The sequence below is a fragment of the Hemiscyllium ocellatum genome, chromosome 11 (assembly GCF_020745735.1).
Source record: "Hemiscyllium ocellatum isolate sHemOce1 chromosome 11, sHemOce1.pat.X.cur, whole genome shotgun sequence".
Classification (NCBI taxonomy): Eukaryota; Metazoa; Chordata; class Chondrichthyes; order Orectolobiformes; family Hemiscylliidae; genus Hemiscyllium; species Hemiscyllium ocellatum.
In genome coordinates this window covers 42,795,094-42,820,706 of record NC_083411.1, presented here as the reverse complement: position 1 = coordinate 42,820,706, position 25,613 = coordinate 42,795,094, and the positions used below count along the sequence as shown (strand labels likewise).

The window sequence follows — 25,613 nt, the reverse complement described above, 5'->3', positions numbered from 1 at the left end:
GCACTGCTGCCTCACAGCACCTGAGACCCGGGTTCAATTCCCGACTCAGGCGACTGACTGTGTGGAGTTTGCACGTTCTCCCCGTGTCTGCGTGGGTTTCCTCCGGGTGCTCCGGTTTCCTCCCACAGTCACAAAGATGTGCGGGTCAGGTGAATTGGCCATGCTAAATTGCCTGTAGTGTTAGGTAAGGGGTAAATGTAGGGGTATGGGTGGGTTGCGCTTCGGCGGGTCAGTGTGGACTTGTTGGGCCGAAGGGCCTGTTTCCACACTGTAAGTAATCTAATCTAAAGTAATCTAATCTAATCAAGGCCATCAGCTTAGATAGTACATCAGTCAGAAATGTAAGAGGGTGGGCCAGAGTACAGTAGACATTCAAAATACTATATTCCTCACCATGTATAAGAGCTTTAAGAATAAACTGACCATACTCCTCCTTAACACAATCTATTAAATTAAATGGGAGACCCTTCCAGACGAGTATTGCCACTCCTCTGCTCCTAGTACGAAAAGATGAGAAAAACACCCGAGCAAATCCACCCTGCTGTAAGTGTTCCTTGTCATTAAGATGAGTCTTCTGCAACAGGGCAACATCCACCCTCTCCTTTCTAAGGCTTGACAATTCCTTTTCTCTTTTAACTGGCGAATGAATCCCTCTGATTTTCCAGGTGCATTTTAAGAATGCTGCTAACCATGATCCTTTACAATGACCTGCCAAGAGGAAGAATTCATCTTACAATATGCTGAGCATACCGAAAGGAAACTCATAGAGTCTATTTACAAAAGAAAACCCCAAATAAACTTCAAAACACAAAAGGCACTTACTGGGACTCTACCCCCTGTCCAAAGAGTGCGCTTACATTTCCCACGCACATCTCCAATCCCCCTTCCAGTTCGAGCCACACCCCAAACCCAAGCGATGGAAGAAACCAATCAAAGGACATGGCAAACACAAAGGTATAACAAAAACAGTGAGCACTCTGCCCACTCCCCACAAAATATTAATACTACTCCAGCTGGGAGAGAAAGAAAACCCACCAACAACAGCTGCTTTGGAAATGAGTGGAAGGACAAGAAATAAAAGAAAGCCAAAAAATAACACTAGATGCTATTGTTCATGTCCATAAATACATCTGCATTATTTTAAAGTGTCCAAGAAGTTTTTGACTTGCTCCAAGGAGTGAAATGACTGCACAGTCTCCTTGTAAGTAATACGAAGCACTGCTGGGTATCTGATTGAATATTGAATACCAAGATCCTTTAACCTTCTCTTAACCTCATCAAACACTTTACTCTTATGGATCACTGCCACAGAAAAGTCCTGGAAAGCATTATCTTAGTTCCCTGATAGGTCAGGGCCTACGGATCTCTCCCCAGCCTTCTAGAAGTTTCCATGATTTTCTGCTTGTCCCTATAGTATTGAAATCGTATCAGAACCAGATAGGGGCACTGACCCTGACTGGATCTGTGCACCGCAGCCGGGTGAGCTCTATCAACCTTCACCCAGTCCACCTTGGTATCCCAGCCAAGTAATTGTGGCAACCAGTCTTCAAAAAAACTTGTTGGTTGCCCACCTTCAACTCCTTCTGGCAGGCCAATGACCCGGATATGTTTCCTCCTAACTCTATTTTCCAGGTTATCAACTTGCTTTGTCAGGGCCCAAACCTGTTTCTCAAGGGCATGGATCCGCCCTGCTGAGGACTTGACCTCGGTCTCCGACACCGCAGTCCACTGCTCAACCTTTTCAACTCAGTTGCTGTGCCCTTCCAACTCCTTCTCATGCTTTTGCAGCATGGCTGAAATGAGCTCCAATTGATTATGAGTCTCTTCCCTCATCTGTCGGATCAGCTGTTGGATCGCTCCAAGTTCCTCCACGATATTCCACTATGCATGCATTTCTTTCACAGCTGCAGAGTGACCTGCAGTTGTTCCCCAGTTGCAGTCTTGGGCCCACCCACTGTTTTTGAGTGTCCCGAGTGTTCAGACTTGGCCATTTTGCTTGTCCTCAGTCATTCGCTCGACAAAGGATTTAAATAGTTGTTTTGCAGTTTAACAATAATGTTTTCTGGAAACAAACGAAGATAGAGAGCAAAAACAATTACAGTCCTGCGTTGGTGTGTAGAGCTCAGCTAGGCTGATCTATTCAGATCATCGCCATCTTGAATCCCCCAGGTTCTCTGTGTTTAATTAGGATTTGCGTTTTCTGTGTTTAATTGGGATTCAAGTTCTCTGTGTTTAGTGGGATTCGATCCGCCATGAGGAGTAAGGTGAGAAAGGGGTTAAAATCCCCCAGTGGCAAAACTTGAGGCTCTGTGAGTCTTTGTTCTGGGGGAAGAGAGTGGCTTGGACTGTGGCGTCACGTGGTCCGTTGCGAGGACTCTCTTTTTTTTTAAGTGTAATTTCAGTGAGAGGATGCAAAAAAAGAGAAACACTGAAATTAAGGTTGTACTAATACTTGGGTTGAAAAAGGAAAGTTTCAATGTAGATTTTGCCATGCTGAGAGTGTTTGATGTTTAAAAATTGTGGTTTGATAAAATACAGGTTCAGAAAATCTTTTTAAGTAACTGTTTTGCCTTGTTAGAATCAGGATCTCAATTCAGTATGTTTTGTGAGCTGTATAGTGAAGCAGATTTTGTTTTTACATTGAAATTGGACAACATTATGTCCATTTTAAAATTATCAAACTTGTAACCTTAAAGCAAATTGATTGAGTGCCTTGAGCCCCTGATGTGTTTGAAATTCTATGATGCCTGTTTTAAAAACAAGCAGTTGGGTCAGTGGTCATTCTTTAACAAGAGGAAAGTATTGCATTGAAATATCTTTGCTGCTGTGTTTTTAATGCAGAGTGTTCACAAAAAGGAGAGTGCATTTTTGGTTTAATGTTTTGTTCAGATTTTCTAGAGAATACTAGAACTTGAGGCTGAGCTGTTTCAATTCTGTTAATTATTGTTAAGACATCATTGGCCTCCTTCATAATGCAAATTCAAAGAATGTTGATGTCTCCCAAATTTGCCACTGTAATTCCAACTTTTTATTTGGGAAGTTTCATTTGAAGAAAATATTTTAAACTATTTGGCATTTGTTTCCCACGAATATTTGAGATTTAAATCTGAACTGAAATTGCCTCTTCAATGACTAAAGTACAGGAAACATTTTGTTGTTTTCTTGCTGTTCTAGATTCTGGATATATTTTTCTTGATAGATTTCACATTAGCCAAGTACTAATTTGTTAAAGGAAAATAATTTTTAAGTAACCTGAATAAGGATCCCCAAGGGTTTGATTTTATGACCATTGATTGTTGTTTACAAATGACTGATTTTTTTACGCAGTACAGTTTAGAAGTTTATGGATTGTATAAAACTTGACAATGTCATAAATAGTGAACAAAGCGATAGACTTCAAGAATTCAAAGCATGTTAAAATAGGTGGACACAACTTAGTGTAGTTAAATGTGTGACTGTCTTGATACTGATAACCACCTTAGCAAGGAAGGAATGAGAGAGGAAATGCAAAGATACTTCCAGCAGCTAACATCTTCTCTAGAGTTTTGCCATTCACAGATAAAGCATGCCTTTGCACCACCACCCGCCCCTCCCCAACCTGGTCCAATGGATTCGATCAGCTCCCCAGTCACAAGCACAAAAAGTGAAGAAGTTAACAATGGTGAAGAAGAGATTGGTACTCTTTTTGGTCAGTGGCCCTCCTATGGATATGAAACCATGTGAGCTTTACCTTGTCTTTCCATCATTTAAGGGATATGAAGGTTCACTGATCAAGCTAACATCACAACAGCCAGTTGGCTTTGTTACATTTAACAGCAGAGTGGGAGCAGACACAGCAAAGAATGCTGCATTCACCTAGACTGCGGCTGCAGCTTCTGCACTGCATGCTCAGCTGCACTGGTATCCTCCATCTGAAGCATCTCCTCAAGAACGGAAGTCTCGTCAGTTTTGTGAAGCATTTAGTTGCCCTTATCCAAGATATCAGATTTCTCCGAGGAGTGAAGCAAGAACAGACTGAATTTTGTTTTCAGGTTGGACTTTACTAAAGGAGATTTTGGAGAACTGGCTTATTTCCACTCAACTTGGAGGGGATGCAGTGGTCACACAGGACTGTGGATTTCAGAATTTTACTGGTGGATTTTTTTCCACATGGGAGAATTCTGCTGGTAATTTTTGTTGTTATAATCATTGTATGCTGTGTGTCAATGATTTGCTTAAATATTGGCTGCCAGAGTCCTATGAAAGCTGGTAGTGCCATCTCAGTAGTTATCATGAAATGATAACAGGCTTGCACTGAGCTGCACTGGAGCACTGCAGCAAGCCTGAGACAGAGATGTTGGCCAGGGAACACTGTGACGTGTTAAAGTGGCATGCAACAGGAAGCTCAGGGTCTCTTTTGTGGACAGAATGTAGGTGCTGTGTGACACAGTCACCCAATCTATGCTTTGTTTCCCCAGTGCAGAGGAAATCACACTGTGAGCAGTAGGCCCTTGGATACTGAGGAGGGCGGAAGTAAATGGGTAGGCGTAACATCTTCTGAGGTTGCAGGGGAGGGTATAATTGGGCTGTGGGGGCATGTTGGGAGTGAAGATGTAGTGGATCAGGGTGTCCCAGAGGGAATGGTCCTTGCAGAAGGCTGATGGAGAGGAGAGGGGAATACGTGTCTGGTGGTGGCATCTTGCTGGAGTTGACAGAAATAGTGGCTAATGATCCTCTGGAATTGAATGCTGATGGGATAGTAGGTTAGGACAAGGGGGAATGACCCCTTTGTTTGACCAACTGTTCCTCTCCTCCTTGGGCTCTATCCCCACCTATCGTTTACTCCTTAACCCCTACATCCATCCCATCTTCTGCATGAAAACCAATATTTTCCAAGCTACCATCAGCTTTGAGGAAGGGTTCACTGGATTTGAAACATTAACTCTGATTTCTCTCCACGGTTGCCTCCAGACCTGTGGAGCTTTTCCGGCAACTTCCGTTTTTGAGTCTGATTTCCAGCATCTGCAGTTCTTTCGATTTTTACTTAGACAAACATAAAATGTAATTTCATAGAAGAGTGGTGTGAGGTGATACAGTTTGGGAGGAGTAATGATGTGAAACATCTTAAATAAATAGTCAAATTTTAAAGAAAAAAACCAGACAATTCTCAGAAAAAAGATAGCAGCATATGTGAAGACAGAAACAGAGTTAGTGTTTTGATTCTAATATGATTCTTTTTGAAGTGAAGAGGAGGGAAATGTGAAGGGTTTTATGTTTTTAAGAAGGGAAAAAGGACAAGTGGACCGGAAGAGAAGGTCAGGAAAAGATAATAGGCCAAAGCAAATTAACATCAAAGATGCCAAAGCAAAAAAGGCAACGGGAGTGGTAATGGCGATAGAGAAGGACAAAACGTTGGCCTGGAATAGATGCTAACAGTATTATAAATGCCAGCTCTGACTAAATGCAAATATATGGAAATAAAATGCAGTGATTGTCGGAGGTTGGAGGAAAGTAGCAAAAATCTCAGTGAGGGCAGATATTGTTGATGAATTTCAACATTACCCCAAGTGTACCAGTATAGCCTCTAGTTGTCGAAGGAGCCAAGTGTTTGTTGACAAAGTTCTCAAACTCAGCACCATGCTTATGGTCTACAGGGCAACAGTATTCCCAGCTCTCCTTCATGCATTGTAAGCATGGGCAATGTACAGTTGGTGCCTCAAACTCCTTGAGAAATGTCAGTTATATTGCCTCTGCACAAACTCTGCAAATCCACTGGCAGGATAGGCACCCCGCTGTCATTGTACTCTCTCAAGTAGACTCCCCAGTATTGAGCATGGATTATTGTCAAACAATTATATTGAGCAGGTACATTGACTTCATTCAAAAATTATGGTGCTGGAAAAGCACAGCCAGTCAGGCAGCATCCGAGGATTTAACATTCCCGATGAAGAGTTTTACGCTCGAAACATCGACTCTCCAGCTCCTCAGATGCTGCCTGACCATCTGTGCTTTTCCAGCACCACACAGTCTGACTTTGATTTCCAGCATCTGCAGTCCTCACTTTCTCCCACATTGACTACATTGTCGCAACTAAGCCAAGGTATCATTCCCCAAGTTATCACAGCTCCAGACAGATACCCCAAATTGTAAGCTGAAGTGTGAGAAGGAATGAACTGGCTCTGCTACTTTATTCATCCAGCCCTTCCGTTGTTCATTACAGAGTTAATTTCAAAAGGATCCCTCCCATGTGGATGTCTGAAAACAAATGAAGCAATGTTTTAAAAGGAGCCAATTAATTAGGTTTTCTTGAGTTAACAAAGAGTGAATTTGCTGGTTAGTAAATAGGGGGGAAAAAATGCTAACTACACAAATCCGAAATAAGACGTGAGTCTAAAGAACATAAAATGGACCAATCTCTCTGGATCATTTATTCAGAGTAGATGTTGGAACATTGATAGATGAAGAGTCGATTTCAAGATTCTTGGATTCTGTAGGTTATCCTAAAATTATTTTGTCCTGTTTCCTTTTGTTGGTGATCATTTTGCAGGGCTCAGAGTAAGAGAATCCTTCTTGTCCTGTTACCATCTGACTGGCTTGCCAGCTAGTTGGTTTCTTGTACTCAGAGTGAAAGAAGGCACCTTTTGCCTACAACACAGGGGTGACTACTGGGTGGTTATTTGGCTGTGACTGACACCACAGACTAATGCTTGAATCCATGACAGCATATATGCTGTCATGCCAGAGTTCACCAGCACGCCTTCATCCACTACCACACCACAGGGTTTAACTTTTGTTTGGCATATTCCTGGAAGAGCAAATCACAAAAATAAAAGTCTGCAAGGTATGGCTTTCATCTGAGATGGAGTAGATAATCAGTCCCCCTCATAATCTCATCTTGTTGCCTCTCTCTCTCTGTTTGAATTTTCCCTCAACACATGCAACATTCCACACAGAACCTTGCTAGAATTCATAGTCTTGTCTTTTCTTTCCATTTGTGGCAGTCCTCCTTTGGAATGAATTGTTTTTAAAATGTTTATAGTACTTTAGGATTGAGATCAATTATCGTGACAATATGTCTAACAGAAAACTCCTGAAACAAACTCTGCCCTCCTGGTTCATGAACAAAGTTCACTAACCCAGAACCAAGTTGTCATTACTGGGAGGCTGGAGGAAATGCTTCATGAACATCCTCAAAGCCTCCCTGAAAAAAAAATCAATACCACCATAAACTGATGAGAATCTCGAGTCAAAGACCATCCAAACTGGAGAAGACGCACTTGTGAAGTTGCCAACTACCTCGAATCTCCATCAAGCACAAATGGCAAAAAGAGGATGTGAAACCCCAGCATCCCACTTCAGCAATTTGTCCTGTATTATAGCACAAATTCAAGCTGGTTTCCTCAGGATTACTTTCAACACCTCTTCTATCTATATTATCAAAGACTGTGAATATAATATTTATTTCAAATGTATTATTCTGCTGTGGTTAGTGCTTCTATTTTCTTTCCCAATTTGAACCCATTTTGAGGCTTGAAAATGGTCGTTGTCATCTCAGTGAGAACTGGAGAATGACGTGACATCATTCTGTTCAGTCATCTCAGGACACCAGACTGGAGGGAAGCCTTTCTCGGTATCAAGGGACTGTCAAAGAAAGAGGGAATGAGAATTCACATGGTCTTGGTGTACTTTTCCAAAAATTAATACCAGTAAACTTGCAAATGACCCACACTGAAATCAAAACCAAAACTCCTGGAGAAACTCAGCAGGCCTGGCAAGATCTGTCTGGAGAGAGGAACAGGATTAACATTTTGAGTCAAAATGGCTGCTCTTCAGAACACAACTTGAAACATTAACTCTGTTTCTTTGCCCACAGGTGCTGACAGACCTGGAGCTTCTCCAGCATTTTCTGCTTTTTCCTTGTTTCTAGTTTCCAGCATCTTCCGTACTTTTACCTTTAAGTGACACATACTGGTGTGATCCATCCTGTGCACTTCAAAATGGAGGCCCAGTGTGAGCAGTACATTCATTTCCAAATATTCCCATTTTCCTTTACCGTTTTTTTCTCTTCCTCTGGGTTAGCACCAGATTTTGCCACCAATAATCAGGAGTTTCCTGCTCTTCCAACTATTGGACATTGTATTGTATTTTTAAAACTAACAGGCTGGTGCATCAGCATTGGGAGTATTATTATAAATTCCAGACCCAGGTTCTCAACATAAATTGGCAATGGCTGTCACCCCTGATTTAGAAGGCTATCGGTATTTGGAATGTGGTTCAATATTAGGGTTTAATATTGCCACTCAGGTTAACATACACGCTCCCAGGGGACTATTCAAAGATGTCTCCCTCATATCTGAGCAAATAGATATCTCCAGAGCAGAATATATAAGCTTTATCACATTTCTAAATGTGGGATTTTGCATAGTGGCTGCTGAGTTACCAACATTTACAATCGAGCCTAGACTTGGAGGAGAGTTCACTGGTAATAACGTGTTTTGGACCACCCAAAAACTATGAAAGACAGTTCAATTGCTTATTCGCCAAGATCCAGCTTCTGGCCTGTGGAAGAAGTTGGTTTATTGAGATCTGAAGCCCTACAGAAAATAATTGATTTTCCTTTTGTCCTGTATCATAGCACAAATTCAAGCTGGTTCCCTCAGGATTACTTTCAACACCTCTTCTATCTATATTATCAAAGACTGTGAATATAACATTTACTTCAAATGTATTATTCTGCTGTGGTTAGTGCTTCTATTTTCTTTCCCAATTTGAACCTGTTTTGAGGCTTGAAAACGGTCATTGTCATCTCAGTGAGAACTGGAGGATTTTGAGGAGCACTTCGGGAGGGGGAATGCTGATTAGAGCAAGGAAAAGGGGATGGGCTGTCAGCTGTTGCTGCTTCAAAACAGTTACCCTCCACCTTTCAGTTTGTGGTCCCACTGGGAAATGCTGCTTTCTTTCAGGTGATTAAATCTAGTTGTTGCTGAGTAGAAACACATGTGGGTTTCTCAGCCTTATCCTTTCTGCATATTTGGACAAGTTAATAACGTAGGAAGTGCATGTCAGTTTAGGGTCCAGATCTGAAGTACAAAGCACTAAAGCATGGATCGCCTCAGTTCAAGTACTACACAGCCAGGTCTGGAGTGTACTGCTGGAGCTCAGTCAGACTGTTGTGTTCTCCAAGCAGGACTGGCTGTTCTCTATCTGGGCATGTGCAGATGCATTGTCAACACAGCTGCACCAACAAGGGACATACACAAACACCCATTCTCCTGGATAGAAACTGCTGCTGCGAAAACTACTGTCCAAATCGCCAGTCTTACAATCAAGAGGAAAACAATTTCTTTAATCATTTTGTCTGTGACCTCTTTGCTTCTTACACTGAAAACATCTGAAGACAAGATGTAAAGTATTGCAAGCAAGGACAGGACTTACGCAATAATTAGTCGAATAGTAGTAATGTTGTAGATCAGAGAGACCTAGGGTTCAGCTACTTAATTCTTTGAAATTTGGTTCACAGGTAAACAGGGTAGTTAAGAAGGTATTTAGCATGCTTGCCCTCATTGCTCAGACCTTTGAGTATATGAGTCAGGATGTCATGTACAGAACATTAGTGAGGCCTCTTCTGGAGTACTATGTGCTCTGTTGTAGGATGGATATTATTAAACTGGAGAGATTCAGAAAAGATTTATCAGGATGCTGCCAGGAATGGAGGGCTTGAGTTTCAAAATTAGATTGGAAACATTGATTTTTTTCATTGGAACATAAGAGGTTGGGGGTGTCATCTTTTTAAGATTAATATAAAATCACGAGGGCATAAATAAGGTGAATGATGAGGGTTATATTTTTCCCCTAGATTGGGGGAGTTCAAAACTCAGAAGCACATTTATAAGTGAGTGGAGAAATATTTAAAAAGGACATGAGAGGCAACTTTTTTTCTGGATACAGAGGGATTCATATGTAGAATGGACTGCCAGAGGAAGTGGTGGATGCAGGTACAGTTATAACATTTAAAAGCTATTTGAATAAGAACATGAATAGGAAAGCTTTAGAGAGATATGTGTCAACCAGTCATGTGCCACAAGGATTGGTGCTGGGTCCACAGCGATTCAGAATTTACATAAATGATTTCGACATGAACACAGGATGTATAGTTAGGAAATTTGCAGATGACACCAAAATTGGCGGCGTAGTAGACAGCAAAGAAGATTGCCTCAGAGTACAATGGGATCTTGATCAGATGGGCCAATAGGCCGAGGAATGGCAGATGGAGTTTAATTGAGATAAATGTGTACTGTGGAAAGGCAAATCATGGCAGGACTAATACACTTAATGGTAAGTTCCTGGGGAGTGTTGCTGAACAAAGAAACCTTGGTGTGTAGGTTCACAGTTCTTTGAAAGTAATGTCTCAGGTAGATAGGATAGTGAATAAAGTGTTTAGTATGCTTTCCTTTATTGGTCAGAGTATTGAGTACAGGACTTGGGAGTCATGATGCAGCTGTACAGGACATTGGTTAGGCCACTTTTGGAATTTTCTGTGCAATTCTGGTTTCCTTCCTATCAGAAGCATATTGTGAAACTTGAAATGGTTCAGAAAAGATCACAAGGATGTTGCCAGGGTAGGAGGCTTTGAGCTACAGGGAAAGGCTGAATAGGCTGAGGCTGTTTTCCCTGGATCATCGTAGGCTGAGGGGTGACCTTATAGAGGTTTACACAATCATGAGAGGCATGGATAGGATAAATAGACAAGATCTTTTCCCTGAGTTGGAGGAGTCCAGAACTGGAGGGCTTGGGTTTAGGGTGAGAGGGGAAGAATGTAAAAGGAACCAAAGGGGCAACCTTTTCATGTGAGGGGTGGTGCATATATGGAATGAGATGCCAGAGGAAGTGATGGAGGCTGGTACAATTACAACATTTAAAAAGCATTGGGATGGGTCCATGAATAGGAAGGGTTTGGAGGGATATGGGCATTTAGCATATCTGGTCAGCATGGACGAGTTGGACTGAAGGGTCTGTTTCCATGCTGTATATCTCTACGAATCTGTGTGCAGGTAGGTGGGATTAGTTTAGTTTGAAACATGGTCAGTGTGTACTGGTTGGACCAGGGGGTCTGTTTTCATGCCGTATGACTCAGTGACTCTATAAGTGAAGTAAAGCATCACTCAGTAAGAACTTTCCCAACTATTAAGACTGAGGAATGTGAACCCAATTGGATAAGACAGTCTCATAATAGCCCTCTACAAATTCCCAGTGAATACAACATAGTGTTAGGTCTGAGGCTGATATGTACGGTTTTTTAGGAAGATTTTAGTTTGAAGTGATATCGAATGCAATTAATTGTCAGGTCACATTTTACTGCAATGTTGCATTTCCGTTTATGTGTGTTCAACTTTTTGAAATGGTGACATAGATCAATATTTCATGATTCTGTCAAATAATAATGACTGGCTAATTCCGAATTTTCTTTCCTCGTTTATCTTTTTTGGTTAGGGACAAAAAAAATGCTGCAGATGCTGGAATACAAGGTAGACAGGCAGGAGGCTGGAAGAACACAGCAAGTCAGGCAGCATCAGGAGAAGTCAACGTTTTGGGTGTGGCCCTTCTTCAGGACTGGGGCTGGGTGTAGGAGGAGCTGTAGATAAAGGAGGTGGTGGGGGCAGGGTGGTGAAGTGGGGAGAGGTGAAGACAGGTAGAGGGTACTACCTGGTTGGTCAATGGGAGGAATGAATCCAGTTGGTGGCTGGAAGAAGTGGAAGGGAGGGGGAGGGGCTGGGAATCGAGATGGATCCTCTAATTTTAAATAACCTCTCTTCCCTTCCCCGACTCCCTTCCCAGCCCCTCCACCTCTCTTCCACTCCTTTCAGCCACCAATTGGATTGATTCCCCCTATTAACCGACCAGGTCATACCCTCTATCTGTCCTAACCTATGGAGGCATGAGGTCTGCAGATGCTGGAGATCAGAGCTGCGAGTGTGTTGCTGGAACAGCACATCAGGTCAGGCAGCATCTGAGGAGCAGGAAAATCAACTTTGCGGGCCTGATGAATTTTGACTTAACCTCTCCCCACTTCACCACCCTGCCCCAGCCACCCCCTTTATCTGCAGTTCCCCCCACACCCACACCCCAGTCCTGAAGAAGGGTTACACCCAAAACATCGACTTCTCCACCTCCTCATGCTGCCTGGCTTGCTGTATTCTTCCAGCCTCCTGCCTGTCTATCTTTTGTGCTGGAAACTGAAAATTTTCAGGACAGAGACAATGGAGTGAAATACCTTCATGGAAATGGAAGCAATGTATTACTGTAGATTGGTTTAGAACACCTTTAAACCCCATCAAAACTGTACAATGACCTTTCTAAGGCCAAGTTAAAGAACAATTTGAAAACAAAAAAAAAACCCACTACTGAAACAAAAGGAACCAGGTCTCCAACAAGTAAATAGAAGTCTATTCACAAATCCAAAAAAGGTTCATTTTTAGCACTGTATATAACTGCTCATACTTAATATCCCTTTAATATCCCAAGGTGCCATATGTGAGTATTATCTAACAAAGTATGGCACTGAAGCAAATAAAGAGATGATAGAACAGGTGAAGAGCAGCTTGATGTGAGGGGTCGGTATTAAGGAGTGTCTTATAAAGGTGGAAAGTAAGTCAGACAGCAAGGGGTTTCAGATCTTGGTATTTAGGCAACTGAAGTGGAGGCCACATCAGCTATTCTGAGATGTGGACCTAGTTAAAAATCATACAACACCAGTTATAGTCCAACAGGTTTATTTGGAAGTACTAGCTTTCGGGGTGCTGCTCCTTCATCAACCACGTGATGAAGGAACAACGCTCCCAAAGCTAGTGCTTCCAAACAAACCTCTTGGATTATAACCTGGTGTTGTGTGATTTTTAACTTTGTTCACCCCAGCCCAACACTGGCACCTCCACATCATGGCTGAGATGTGGACTCTGTTGGCAGTTGGTGCTTTATTTAAACCCACACATTAGGTGGCGCATTGTGCACCCTCAGTGCACTTGAGCTTTGAGCTTTCAGTAAAAGTGCAGGCTTCATCAAGTTGGTGTTCCCTGTAGCGTGGGAGACTGAGGGAGTGAGCTGGTTGAGGGTATTGAAAAGGTCCACTGGAGCTTTCGAGATTGAGATGGAGCGATTTTCGCTCTTGGTGACCTGGGGAGAGGGAGAGTAGATGGGTAAATGGAACTGAAGGCTGAATTAGACCTGACTTCCTGGAATGATGGAAGATATTGTAGGGGTCTCCTCCAGTCCTTAATTAGCCGCTTAATCTTTTATATGCTCTTCTATTCTGTTTGGTTTAATTTGAAATAAGCGGAGGGTTGAAGCTGACCGTCCGACTAAGGGTGGAAAGTGGCCGGCAATGATAGGGTTAGTGCCTCTCTCTCTCTCAGTACTTCCTCCCTCTTTCTCTCCTTTACCTCTCCTATGTGGGTCCTCGCTGACTGTTTATTCCCATTCTTCCCTGGTGCCGACCGTACCATAGTGTCTCTGGATCCATCAACTGCTCGAACTTAACTACGGAGGGTTTGCAAACAGCTGTTTCTGGCACGCCATCTCCTTCTTTCCTTCTGTCTCTCTCTCACTCTCTCTCTGGGAGTACTGGACCTGATGCCTGGCAGCTTGTTCTGAGAGAGCCTGGGGTGGGTCGGGGTTGGGGTGGGGGGTCAGCTTCCGACCCTGGGATTGAGCGCCCCGGGAAATCCTCGCCTCTCCCGGACTGTTAAGGCTGTTGCAGGGACGCGGTTGGAATTGGGAAGGATAATGCAGCGGCTGGTTTGCAGGTTCCTGAGCGTCGTTTCGTTTCTGTGCCTTCTGGAAGCAAACGGTGGCATCAGGTAAGTGATTGCAAGTTCCGAGCCTAATCTCCATCACTGAAGAATCCTTCAACCATTGATTTCATGGTTTGAGTTGACGGTGATCTCAAGAGTGAAATAATCTTCACTCCCCCCCCCCCCCCCCCCACCACCACCACCACCAATCCCCTCTGGCCAAAGATTGCTATTCATTTTGATATTGAATCCAGTGAGAGTTACACTGTCTCCTGTCGCTCTGCAGGCAGCTCCGGACAGTGTCGCCTCCGCACTCAGTTCCCCGGAGCAGTCACCGGCAGGGCGGAAAGTTGTCCCGTCCCAGCGCGGAAGCCACCGGGACTCCGGAATCCGGCTCACACCCTCGATCCGGCGTCATGGTGATCCGCTTCCCAGTAAAAATGGTGTTCCTGCTTGCCAGGGATACAGTGCTATCTCACAGACAGGAATCCTGGTGATCCAAGCAGCTCTCCATAGGCAGCACTCCAGATAGTCAGCGGAATGTATGTACAACAATCCCATTTACAGCGCTATAGGGAGACAGCAATCTATACGCAAGTGCTATTTACAGCGCTATAGGGAGACAGCTGAATGGATATACAACAGTCCCATTTACAGCGCTATAGGGAGAGAGCGGAATGGATATACAACAGTCCCATTTACAGCGCTATAGGGAGACAACAGAATGTATAGTCCCATATACAGCACTCCAGGGAGAGAATGGAATGTATATACTAAAGTCCCATATATATAGCACTCCAGGAACACCATATAGTCCCCATATACAGAGCACCAGGGAGAATGCAGAATGTATATACAATAGTCCTATATGCAACTATCTTATGTACAGCATTTCAGGGAGGATGCAGAATGTATATACAACAGTCCCGTATACAGCATTTCTAGGACAATGCAGAATGTATACACAACAGTCCCATATACAGCACTCCAGGGAGAAGCAGAATGTACATACAATAGTCCTATATGCAACATTCCAAGGAGACAGTGGCATTTATGTACAATAGTCCCATATACAACCCTCCAGGGATGGTGCAGAATGTATATACAACAGTCCCATATTCAGCATGACAGAGAGAGAATGGCATGTATAAATTACAGTCCCAGATATAACACTCCTGGGGTTTCACTTTGTCACATAAGCAAAACAGAGTGAAATCATAATAAAACAAAGAACTATGGGTGCTGGAGATCTGAACCACATACAGAAGTTGCTGGCGAAACTCAGCAGCCGTGGAAGACAGCGGAGCTAATATTTCAAGTCTGGTTACTCTTCATCAATCTGTTCTGGTGAATTATGGTAAACATTGCAGAAAATAACAGAAAGCAAGTGCAAACTGTTAGGGTTTACTTTTCCATGTTCTTAGAGTCTGTATCAAATGATCACTGTGAGGTCAAAGATGATAAGTGGGCAAGATTGCCTCGCTACCAAAGGGGAAATATGATATGACCTAATGAAAGTTGCTTCCTCCAAGCGCCTCAGCCAAAAGTAAAATATTTTGTGAATTGGAGGCACATTAGTTGAATGCAGATAAGGGTGCTTACCTTTTGTCAGAGATTTTGAATCAAATTCTCCAGAAAGATGATCTGTAACTGAGTATAGGCAGACTTTAATAGTTTTCAAAAAAACATATTTAATACTTGCAATGTGCACTGGCAAACTTCAATTTGGGGACCTTGGATCAGTATAGAGTTATAGAGTTATAGAGTCAGAGAGATGTACTGCACGGAAACCGACCCTTCTGTCCAACTCGTCCATGCCAACCAGATATCCCAACCCAATGTAGTCCCACCTGCCAGCACTTGACCCATATCCCTCCAAACCTTTCCTATTTGTATATCCATCCAGATGCCTTTTAAATGTTGCAAATGTACCAGCCTCCACCACTTCCTCTGGCTGCTCATCCCATACACGTACCACCCTCTGCATGAAAACGTTGCCCGTTAGGTCTCTTTTATATCTTTCCCCTCCCACCCTAAACCTATGCCCTCTAGTTCTGGACTCCCCCACCCCAGGGAAAAGACTTTGTCTATTTACCCTAACCATGCCCCTCATAATTTTATAAACATCTATAAGGTCACCCCTCAGCCTCCGACGCTCCAGGGTAAACAGCCCCAACCTGTTCAATCTCTCCCTATATCTCAAACCCTCCAACCCTGGCAACATCCTTATAAGTCTTTTCTGAACCCTTTCAAGTTTCACAACACCCTTCCGATAGGAAGGAGACCAGAATTGCCAGTAATATTCGAAAAGTGGCCTAACCGATACTAGAAATTTTATTTCTGAATTGTGCTAAAGTGCCTCATATAGACAGGCTACTAGTTGTAACTGGAGTTCAACTGTCAAAGTGGGAGATCCAGCTGGTCATGGCGGGGGGAGTGCATGCTGCTGTCTTAAAGAATCATTTTGGGGAACTAATTATTTATATTAGCTTTTGTGCAACATTGAAGGTGTTCTGCAGTGAGATAAAGAAGAGAGAATACATTGATTACCAAATTTTGAAATGACTCTAGATACTGGTCACAGGTATTTAAAGCAAGGTAGGATTAAAGACAATTTTTGTTATTGTAGAACTGGCTATTATGGTGAAGGGTAAAATTTAAGCCACAATCAAAAGTGAATGCATCTCAGGAGTGTTCAAACAACAATTTGTAGCTTCTTTAGGGTTTTTCAACTACTATTTCACTAGGAAATTCCCAAAGACTGGATCCAAAAAATGACACATAAAGAAGGACTTTTTGACAAGAATGGAGGAAGAAATCCTAAATCCTGAAAAAAAACTTGATTGGTCTCAAGGATCTTTTAGGTAAAAACAATGACTGCAGCTGCTGGAAACCAGAGTCTAGATTAGAGTGGTGCTGGAAAAGCACAGCAGTCAAGGATCTTTTAGTCTTGTGATGAATTATTTGGTCCCAGTTGTTTAATTGTGCCTTATTGGTAATGTGTATACTTGCACAGTTTGTGGAACAGGTTGACTAAGTGTTGGAAAAGCACTGCAGTTCAGGCAGCATCCGAGGAGCAGGAAAATCGATGTTTCGGGCAAAAGCCCTTCATACTCTAATCTTGACTCTAAGCTCCAGCATCTGCAGTACCCACTTTTGCCTGACTAAAATGTTGTCTTGATTCACCAAGCAGTGAGGTTTGTTAAAGAGTATACCCATGCATTTCAGGTTTGTTGATGACAGAACATTGAGGTCACTAAACAGAGTTGCAATTCAATGTGAAATAGCTGGCATAAGCCATTTGCTTAGTACCATTGTAGCCTACAGTGAGTTTCCTGTGCTGTTGAGTCTATGAAAATTAACAAATGGAACTTGACATTGTCAGAGCTGTTCAGGTAGGGGAGCTAGTGCAGGGGCTGAAGTGTAGGAAAAGGGAAGAGATTGTGTCGATGCCTCTTAAATAGTAGGAAAGGCCATAAATTATTAGAAAGATAGTCAATATTTTATTAAGTATATAAGTGAACTTCAGAGTTGCAGGAACTTCAGATTTGCTGTTTCACTAGATTTCACACACATACACCCTTTCTCTCTCTCTCATTCATACACTCACTCACTTCCTATCTCTCACAAACATACTCTCTCTCAAGTACACTACTCATACATACTCTCTCATGCACATTCTCTCTTTGGCACACACCATCTCACACATTCTTTGTGGCACTGTCTCACACACACACACACACACTCATGCACATTTTCTCTCTCATACACATTTTCTCTAACATGCTCACATACACTCTTTCTCACACATACACTCTCTTTCAAACTCATATTCACAAAAATACTCACACACACGTTTTCTGTCACACACATAATCATTCACACATGTGCATTTTAACACATACAGGTTCATGCACAGTATCTCTTACACTCTATTTCACACTTTATATATACTCTCTCACACACACTTTCTCTCTCGTACACACTGTAACACATTCTTTCACATAGACACACACTTGCTCATACACACACTCTCTCTCCAATATTTTCTTCCACACACATTTTCTTTCTCACTTTCTCTCTCATACATACTTTGTCTAACATACATTCTCTCTAACAAATCTCTCACATGCACAGACTCACACACACACTTTCTCACATACACACATCTCACATGCACATACTTATTTACTCATTTTGGCATCACAGACACTCTCACACACACTTTCTTTTTCTCAGACACACTGAGCCCTAGAAACAAACTCTCCCCCTCAGACACACACTCTCTTACACACACCCATTCTCTCTCACAAACAACTTCTCACATATGCATAGTCCCTCACATTTTCTCCCTCACACACAAAACACACTCTCAAACTCACACGTTCTCACATAGTGTCTTAAACACATGCTATCTCATGCACACTGTCTCTCTCTCTCTCTCACACACACACAGTCTTATGCATTCACAATCTCATACACAGACTGTCTCTCTCATACATACTGTCTCTGACACACACAATATCTTTGTCACACACTGTTTCATGCATGCAGAGTTTCAAACAAATTGTCTTTCTCACACAAGCTGTCTCACACACACACCACACACTCACGCAGTCTCTCACACATATTTTCTCACTCAGCCTCTCACTCATACACTCTCTCACTCATATGCTCTCTCTCACACACACGCACATACACACACACACACAGACATATACCATCTCTCTTACGGACACATGGACTCTCACATAAACTCTCACTCACACAGTCTCTCTTTCTCTCTCTCTCTCTCTCTCTCTCTCTTTCTCTCACTTACACACACACACATACACACACACACACACACACACACACACACACAGAGTCTCTCACACATATACTGTCTCACACTCACTCACTCTCAGGCACAGACTCGCACAGAAACAAATGGACCAATCAGACTAATTGATGCTGAATCTCAAACCACACAAATGTGGCATGGTATACATGTGGTCTGCATTACATTCCCATAAAATATATAGATGAACAAAGTACTTCAGAGTTATGAAAATATGGGAACCCTGAAACAAACTGCACTGTCAGAAACAGGTGCTGTAAAAACATACACTTCCTCAATAGAGATGGAGACTGATGTTGATCTGTGATCAGAAATGGGAGTCAGGCCATCAGATGTTAGTATGTTGGAGCTGTCATTCACTTTGGAGAGCATGAAGTGTTTAGGAGTTTGCTGGGACCTGACATGTCCTCAATCCCAGGCATGTTGTTGACATATGGATCATCAGCAGAAACCAGGTGATATCACTTGCTGCAGTATAAGGTGTGCATGATGTACATGATATACCCTCAGTTGGTGGCTCCTACAGGTTACATCCCAGCATTTAACATTCTGTGACTAGTGACTGTCTCTCATTCTATCACCGGCAACACTGCTGGAGATAGTTTAATTTGTTTGCTACGGTAATGCTGCCAACATGAGTGCGTGCCAACCAGTTCCCAACTCTTCATTCATGGAATTTCAAAGCTGCAATAGAAATACAGTCCTGTACCTCCAACCTGTAAGTCTATATCTCCACTCCTTCACTCAGTGTGAACACCTTTCCAATGGGGATCAGAAATCTGACAGAGCAACGCCTTTGTATGTCATGGATAGTAGTTTCATAATTCTCTCTGCTTCGCCATTGGACGGTGGGCGGTGAGAATATGATAGGATGTGTTTAAATCTCTGATCCTGGCCGGTACTGCTCATTCTGCTGGTTATGGATGTTATCCATAACAGGAATGCTCCTTAGTCCTAATCTTGTACACATTTCTTAGAGTTCTGTCAGAATACCAAATGTAAGAGTTGAAGTAAGGCTGATTACTTCAATGTAGTTACAGGTTGTTCTACTATAACACATGTTTCATTAACATAAATTCACTGTAATGTGATTGACAAACTGGGGACACTTTCTAAAGCGCAAACTTTAAAAGTGTGTGTTGGTTGTAACATGGTTACATTAGCAACACTGTCGGCACAAACTTTCTATCATGCGGGGTTGCACAAAAAGGCAATATTGCATTACAGAAGAACTACCTGTATTTTATAGTTCCATAGTCAACAATGCAACACATTACAATCAGCTGTAGTTTTCAAACAAAATCTAGCAGCAATCTGATGTTGTAGCAATGGTTCATTATTTGGAAAACTGTGAAGATCCAGACAGATATCACCATTCCTGATGAAGGGCTCTGGCCCGAAACATCGAATTTCCTGTTCTTTGGATGCTGCCTGACCTGCTGTGCTTTAACCAGCAACACATTTTCAGCAGATATCACACTTTACCAGATAGACTCTGTTGGTATCTTGAGTCCACACAGGTTGTTGTGGACTGTCTGGATTCAAGCATCTGTACCGATGAGGGTTATTCAGTGTGTGATTGACACTAATTCCTTACACAATGCAGCTGAGTTGCTGAGTCTTTCATAACAACTCATTTTGGGCCATTAATTCATCAGAATGTAGAAGTCAGAATGGAAGTGTTCAGAAGTATCAAACTCAATTTCAGTCCAAACCTGCTGAAAGGTTACCCTCGGTTCATCAGCTGCAGAATATTGGAACTATTACTAGTGCACAGCTCTCAGCAGTTATGATCCACAATAACCTAGTTCCCACAACTCTCATATCCAATCACAGGGGTTATCTTTCAGCAGGCGTCTCCTGGTCAGTTGTGTCAAGCTTGGTCTGGATTCTGTCCCCTCATTACGCGAAAATTTTAATTTGCATTTTTGGAATCACAACAATTTTGGATTCACAATAGTTTGTGTGGAGTTTCTACCTGTGCCTGTGTGGGTTTCCAGCTGATGTTCCAATTTCCTCCCACAGTCCAAAGATGTACAGGTTAGGTGAATTGGCCATGCTAAATTATCTGTAGTGTCCAAGGATGCGTAGGCTAGGTGAGTTAGCCATGGGAAATAAGGGGAAGGGAATTGGATCTGGGTGGGAAGGGTCGGTGCTGACTCGATAGGCCAAATGGCCTCTTTCAGCGCTATAGGGATTTTATGATTGGATTTTAATATTTCTAAGTCATATTGTATATTGATTTAATGCCATTGGTACTCTTGTTGCAGGTGTAGATATTAGTTTCAGGTGAACTCAATCACTATACAGCTCTTTCTCAAACTTTGCATATTTCACCACTGGATACATATCCACTGATTTCCCATTTTACATCATTGTTTTTCTGAGTCTGGATTGCAATGTGTTGCATCATAGATTGGCTGCTTCCTTTGAGGTGACTTCTCAACCTCTCCCTTCTAAGAACTGACACATCATGACCTCTAATACAGGTCTTTGCAGCACCAATTCCAGCAAACCACACTGACTCTTGCTGTGTTAAATCTGTGAGTGGTTTCATTATATCTGAAAATGCATTTCAGATAGTGAGCCGTTTCAAGAATTTGCTGGAAATTGCTACAGTAGTCAGTGTTAGCATCTTCAAAACTGCTGTAACTTTGGCTGGATCACTAATAATTCTTCTTCCATTGCAATGTGTTGAATAATAAGTATTTCTTGCCATTTGATGTTGTCTGTGTTTAGTGAATCCATGTAATTAAGCATCCAACGTTCCGACTGTCAACAGAAAATGACCTGATAACTGATGTCCCCAATCATTGGATTTAAAGCAGATAATGAGAGTGCCATTCTTTTAATGTACCATTGAACTGATCTGTGAGGTTAATGTTATGACAAGAATGGCGTCCTATCTGATTAAGTTATCGAGGATTCTCTGCACCTTATCACTTATAGCTACAGGTCCTCAATATGGTATACATTATTTTAGGGTGATTCAGTGCTCCACACCATCACTGAATCCTTGAGGATGTTTCTTTATTAAACAGTGTTTGTAATTCTTGAGCATGTGTTGCAGCACTGGGGCTCTATCCATTTTATCATTCTCTGTGTACATAGTGATGAGCATCTAAGGCAGGCCATCCTGTCCACCAGAGTAATGCTATCAACAAGTTTATACCTAAAATCAACATCATTGACTAAGATTTGATCTTGTATTTTTAAATAAGCGGATTTGCTCAATGCACTCCAGACTATCATTGTTGCCTTATTTGCCTGTAATCTGTGAGATTTAGAATCCAGTAGTTTTCTTTTGTGTGTGTGGAGCAAATTGTGCTTCAATTTTATTTGAAACCTTTAATTGCCTGATTCCAATATTAGACACTCGAAGTTTTCTGAACCAATAATGTTAGCCGCATTGATGACAATGTTTCCTTTTGTCCTTGATGCTTCTACTATTACTCGAAGTTGTTCTTAGCGTTGATTAGAAGGGAAGCCAAGCAGGGGAGGTGGAGCAGCAATGGCAGGAGTTTCAGGGCTGTAATTCAGAAGGCACAGCACAAATTAATTCTTAGGAAGAAGAAACATATTAAGGGGAAGATGAGGCAAACTGGGCTGAAAAGGGGAGTTGAGAACAGTATAAAAACAAACACACTTTTCCATGTGGACAATTAGGAATGAGCTATGAATGTCACCCTAACATGCTGGACCCACATGCAGTGAACAGCCGAAAAGACATGCTGTTTAAAATGATCCACCAGTCTTTGGGGCGTGCAACCTATGTACCTGGCAGCAAATTTTATTCAGCACGCTAGCATGCTAGACAGAATGTCTTTTGACTTTATGGCAGCAGTCTGTTAGTGAAAGATGCCACTCATGTTGCTATGTCTGTTTTCAATAAACACTGGTCGAACTCAACCAGTTTAAAAAATGCAGAATATAAAATCTAACAACAGGTTTGATGCTTTTATTGGAGAACACTTGCAGAATAATTCTGAGTTAAGATTTACGCCAACAATGGTTTTAAGATGATCAATCAAGTTCGTAATGTGGTTCACTTATGATCGCTGGAACCGACCTGCATTCATATGTGCAGGTCGCACTTTTACACGGTTAAAGAGAATAACCAGCTATTGCATTTTTTAAAATTAAGCTGAAGCAACAATTTTCATTGGCGTCTCAACAATTCAGAGTTGACTTGCCAACAAATCTTTTCTCATGCAGTATGGTGTGGATTTGTTGGACCAAAGGGCCTGTTTCCACACTGTAGGGAATCTAATCTAATCAAAACAAAAATAGTGCTCCCATTGATGTTTGGCATTCCTGCATTTCAGCTGAATAATTGAGAATGGCATATCTCTTTTACGAAGCACTAGAGACCAATTTTTTTTAAAAAACGATCTCAGGACCTCAAATTCAAAAGAAGCAAATCAATTCAATAATTATTAACCTGAAATATATTCAAGGTCAGAAAATCAAAAGCAATCTGGTGACAAGTATCTCAAGCCAGACTAGGGGTCAGTGAATTGAGAGAGACTTGGGGTCACTGAATGAGGAGAGAAAGAGAGACTCAGGGTCAGTGAATCAAGAGAGACAGACTTGGGGTTAGTCATATCCCTTCTGTAATTGCCAGTATCTATCCCTGTGAGTGACCTCATGCTAACCTCCAGAGAGATCAAGTTTATGCTATGAGAATGAGTGTCAGCAAGGTCACCTCCCTTGGTGAATTACTGACTGGACATGACAATGGGGAAGAGTGAAACCAGTATCCACTTCAACTGTGCTACCTGTCCTATTGGATTCTGGGTGATTGTGTTGCTTTACAGCTCCCAGTCCAGCATTCTGCGCTGAGCCTGCAGCCTGTTGCATGATCTCGTGGGTCTTTACAAGAGGGTCAAGGGTATTAGGAGAAAGCAGGAACAGGCTACTGAATTAGATGATCAACCATGATCATATTGAATGATCAGCAGGCTTGAAGGGCTAAATGGCCTACTCCTGCACCTATTTTCTATATTTCTGTGCTTCTATGGGTGGAGTTTAAGGCAGCTTCAACATTAACTCTTAATGGATGATGAAGGGTTTATGCCTGAAACGTCCATTTTCCTGCTCCTCCACTCTCATCTTGACCCTGCAGGAGACTAGTCTCACTCTGTCAGGGCTGACCTTGAAGATGTAACACATTTTGAACATAACCTTTGCCTTCTTTGTCCAGTAGGAAAGCTGTGGTTTCAACAGTGAACAGTGAACAGCTTCTCCACCACATATAATTTTATCTGCCTCTTTCTATTCCTTAGACCAGTGTCTTCCAGGGAATCTGACACCAAGTCCAGCAACAGACCATCGTCATCACCCTCCGATTTCCTCGACAAACTGATGGGGAAGACCTCGGGCTACGACGCACGGATCCGGCCCAATTTTAAAGGTACGGCTTCCCTCATCCAGCTCCAAACTGCTTTGATTCTGTCCCTCACTCCCTCTGTATCAAAAGTCCCAAAGCATCCCCATTCCCCATCTCTCCTCACATGGACCAACTAATTGGATATCACAGCATGCAACGAAAGAGGCCATTCATGCCATCATTGCAGATGCTGGTCACCATGATATCTGTACATGGTGAGGCCCGAGACAGAGTTTACAAACTATGAAGAGATTTTTCAAAACAGTGCTTCGCCAGCTTGTGATTTTTCTAAGTACCAGAAAGGCTCAGGTTGAACCATCCTCCTCTGAAGCGAGGCCATATTTTCAAGGCTTCACTCCTCTGGGAACCACCTCCCCCAACCCCAGCCCACCCTGAGAGCGTAGGTTTCTAGAAACTTCCATTGTAAAATGCAGTAACTGCAACTGAGGAGCCCTCTTTCATTGAATGTGATTATAACCAAGGTGTTAACAAAGTTTAAAAGAGAGCTGAGGAGAGACTATTTCATTCAGTCAGAAAAACAGAACCAAGTGCAATTACCTTAAAGTTTAGAGCTGTAGAATCACAAAATGTTGAAGTCAGAAGGAGGACAGTTAGACCTTCACTCTATTGGCAGCTCACTGCAGTCCCACTCACTGTGCTTTGCCTGGACATTGTGAATATTTCCCCTTCAGGAAATGAATCATTTCCTTTCTGAAAGCCTCGTTTGCACCTGCCTCCAGTACAGTGTCAAAGCCTGACCACTCATAATGTGAGAAAGGCTTTCCTCATATTGTCTTTGTTCTTTTGCCAATCACATTGAATCGGTGCATTCTGTTTTTGATGCTTCAACCAATAGGAACAGGTAAGAATATGAAGAGATATGGTGTAAGGAGGGTTAATGCAGTTTGTCCAACAATTGATTATGATTTAATTGATTGTTAAAGCAATTTCAAAGAGCTGAATGAGTACCTCCTGTACACATGTATCATGTGAGAGGGCTGAATGGCCTCCTGTTCCTATTTAATAGCCTTGAAGGCATGAATGGTTTCTGCATTTTTCTATTCTGCATACACAAGGAGCTTAATGACTTTCTGTTTGAATGTGCCAGACCAGAGCAACTATTCTCTTTCCGATTTGAATTGCCATGTAGTATTCTGACCCAATTTATTGCTAATTCCAGACGTTAAATGGGACGGACCCTGCAGATAGGTCCCTGGGTCCTTTTGGGATCCATCCCAAATATTGAGGGAGGCAAGAGAACAAATGCTGGAGCATTGGCAGACATTTTTGTATCCTCTGGCCACTGTTGAGGTCCCTGAGGAGTGGGGAATAGCCAAAATTGTCCCATTGTTTAAGAAGGGTAACAGAGATAATCCAGGGAAATTATAGGCCTGTGAGCCTCACATCTGTGGTCGGGAAATTTTGCGTTTAGAAGCAAGTGCACTTATTAGCGATAGAGATCATTGTTTTGTGCAGAGGAGGTCACGCCTCATTAACATGATGACGTTTTTTGAGGAAGTGACAAAGATGATTGATGAGGGAAAAGCAGTTGAGGTTGTCTACATGGACTCCAGTAAAGCCATTGATAAGATTGGTACAAAAGGTGAAGTCATGTGGT

General features: G+C 42.3%; 1 protein-coding gene across 1 annotated transcript in view; it reads left to right on the top strand.

Moving 5' to 3' along the window:
• Window positions 1–3,606: 3,606 nt before the first annotated feature.
• glra4a (glycine receptor, alpha 4a) overlaps window positions 3,607–25,613 on the top strand; it is a 55,950-nt gene continuing 33,943 nt past the window's right edge. Inside the window, exons 1-5 of the mRNA XM_060832339.1 lie at window positions 3,607–3,719; window positions 13,733–13,832; window positions 14,053–14,200; window positions 20,877–20,895; window positions 23,892–24,019. Coding sequence (XP_060688322.1) covers window positions 3,607–3,719; window positions 13,733–13,832; window positions 14,053–14,200; window positions 20,877–20,895; window positions 23,892–24,019 — 508 coding nt within the window. The remainder of the gene's footprint in view (window positions 3,720–13,732; window positions 13,833–14,052; window positions 14,201–20,876; window positions 20,896–23,891; window positions 24,020–25,613) is intronic.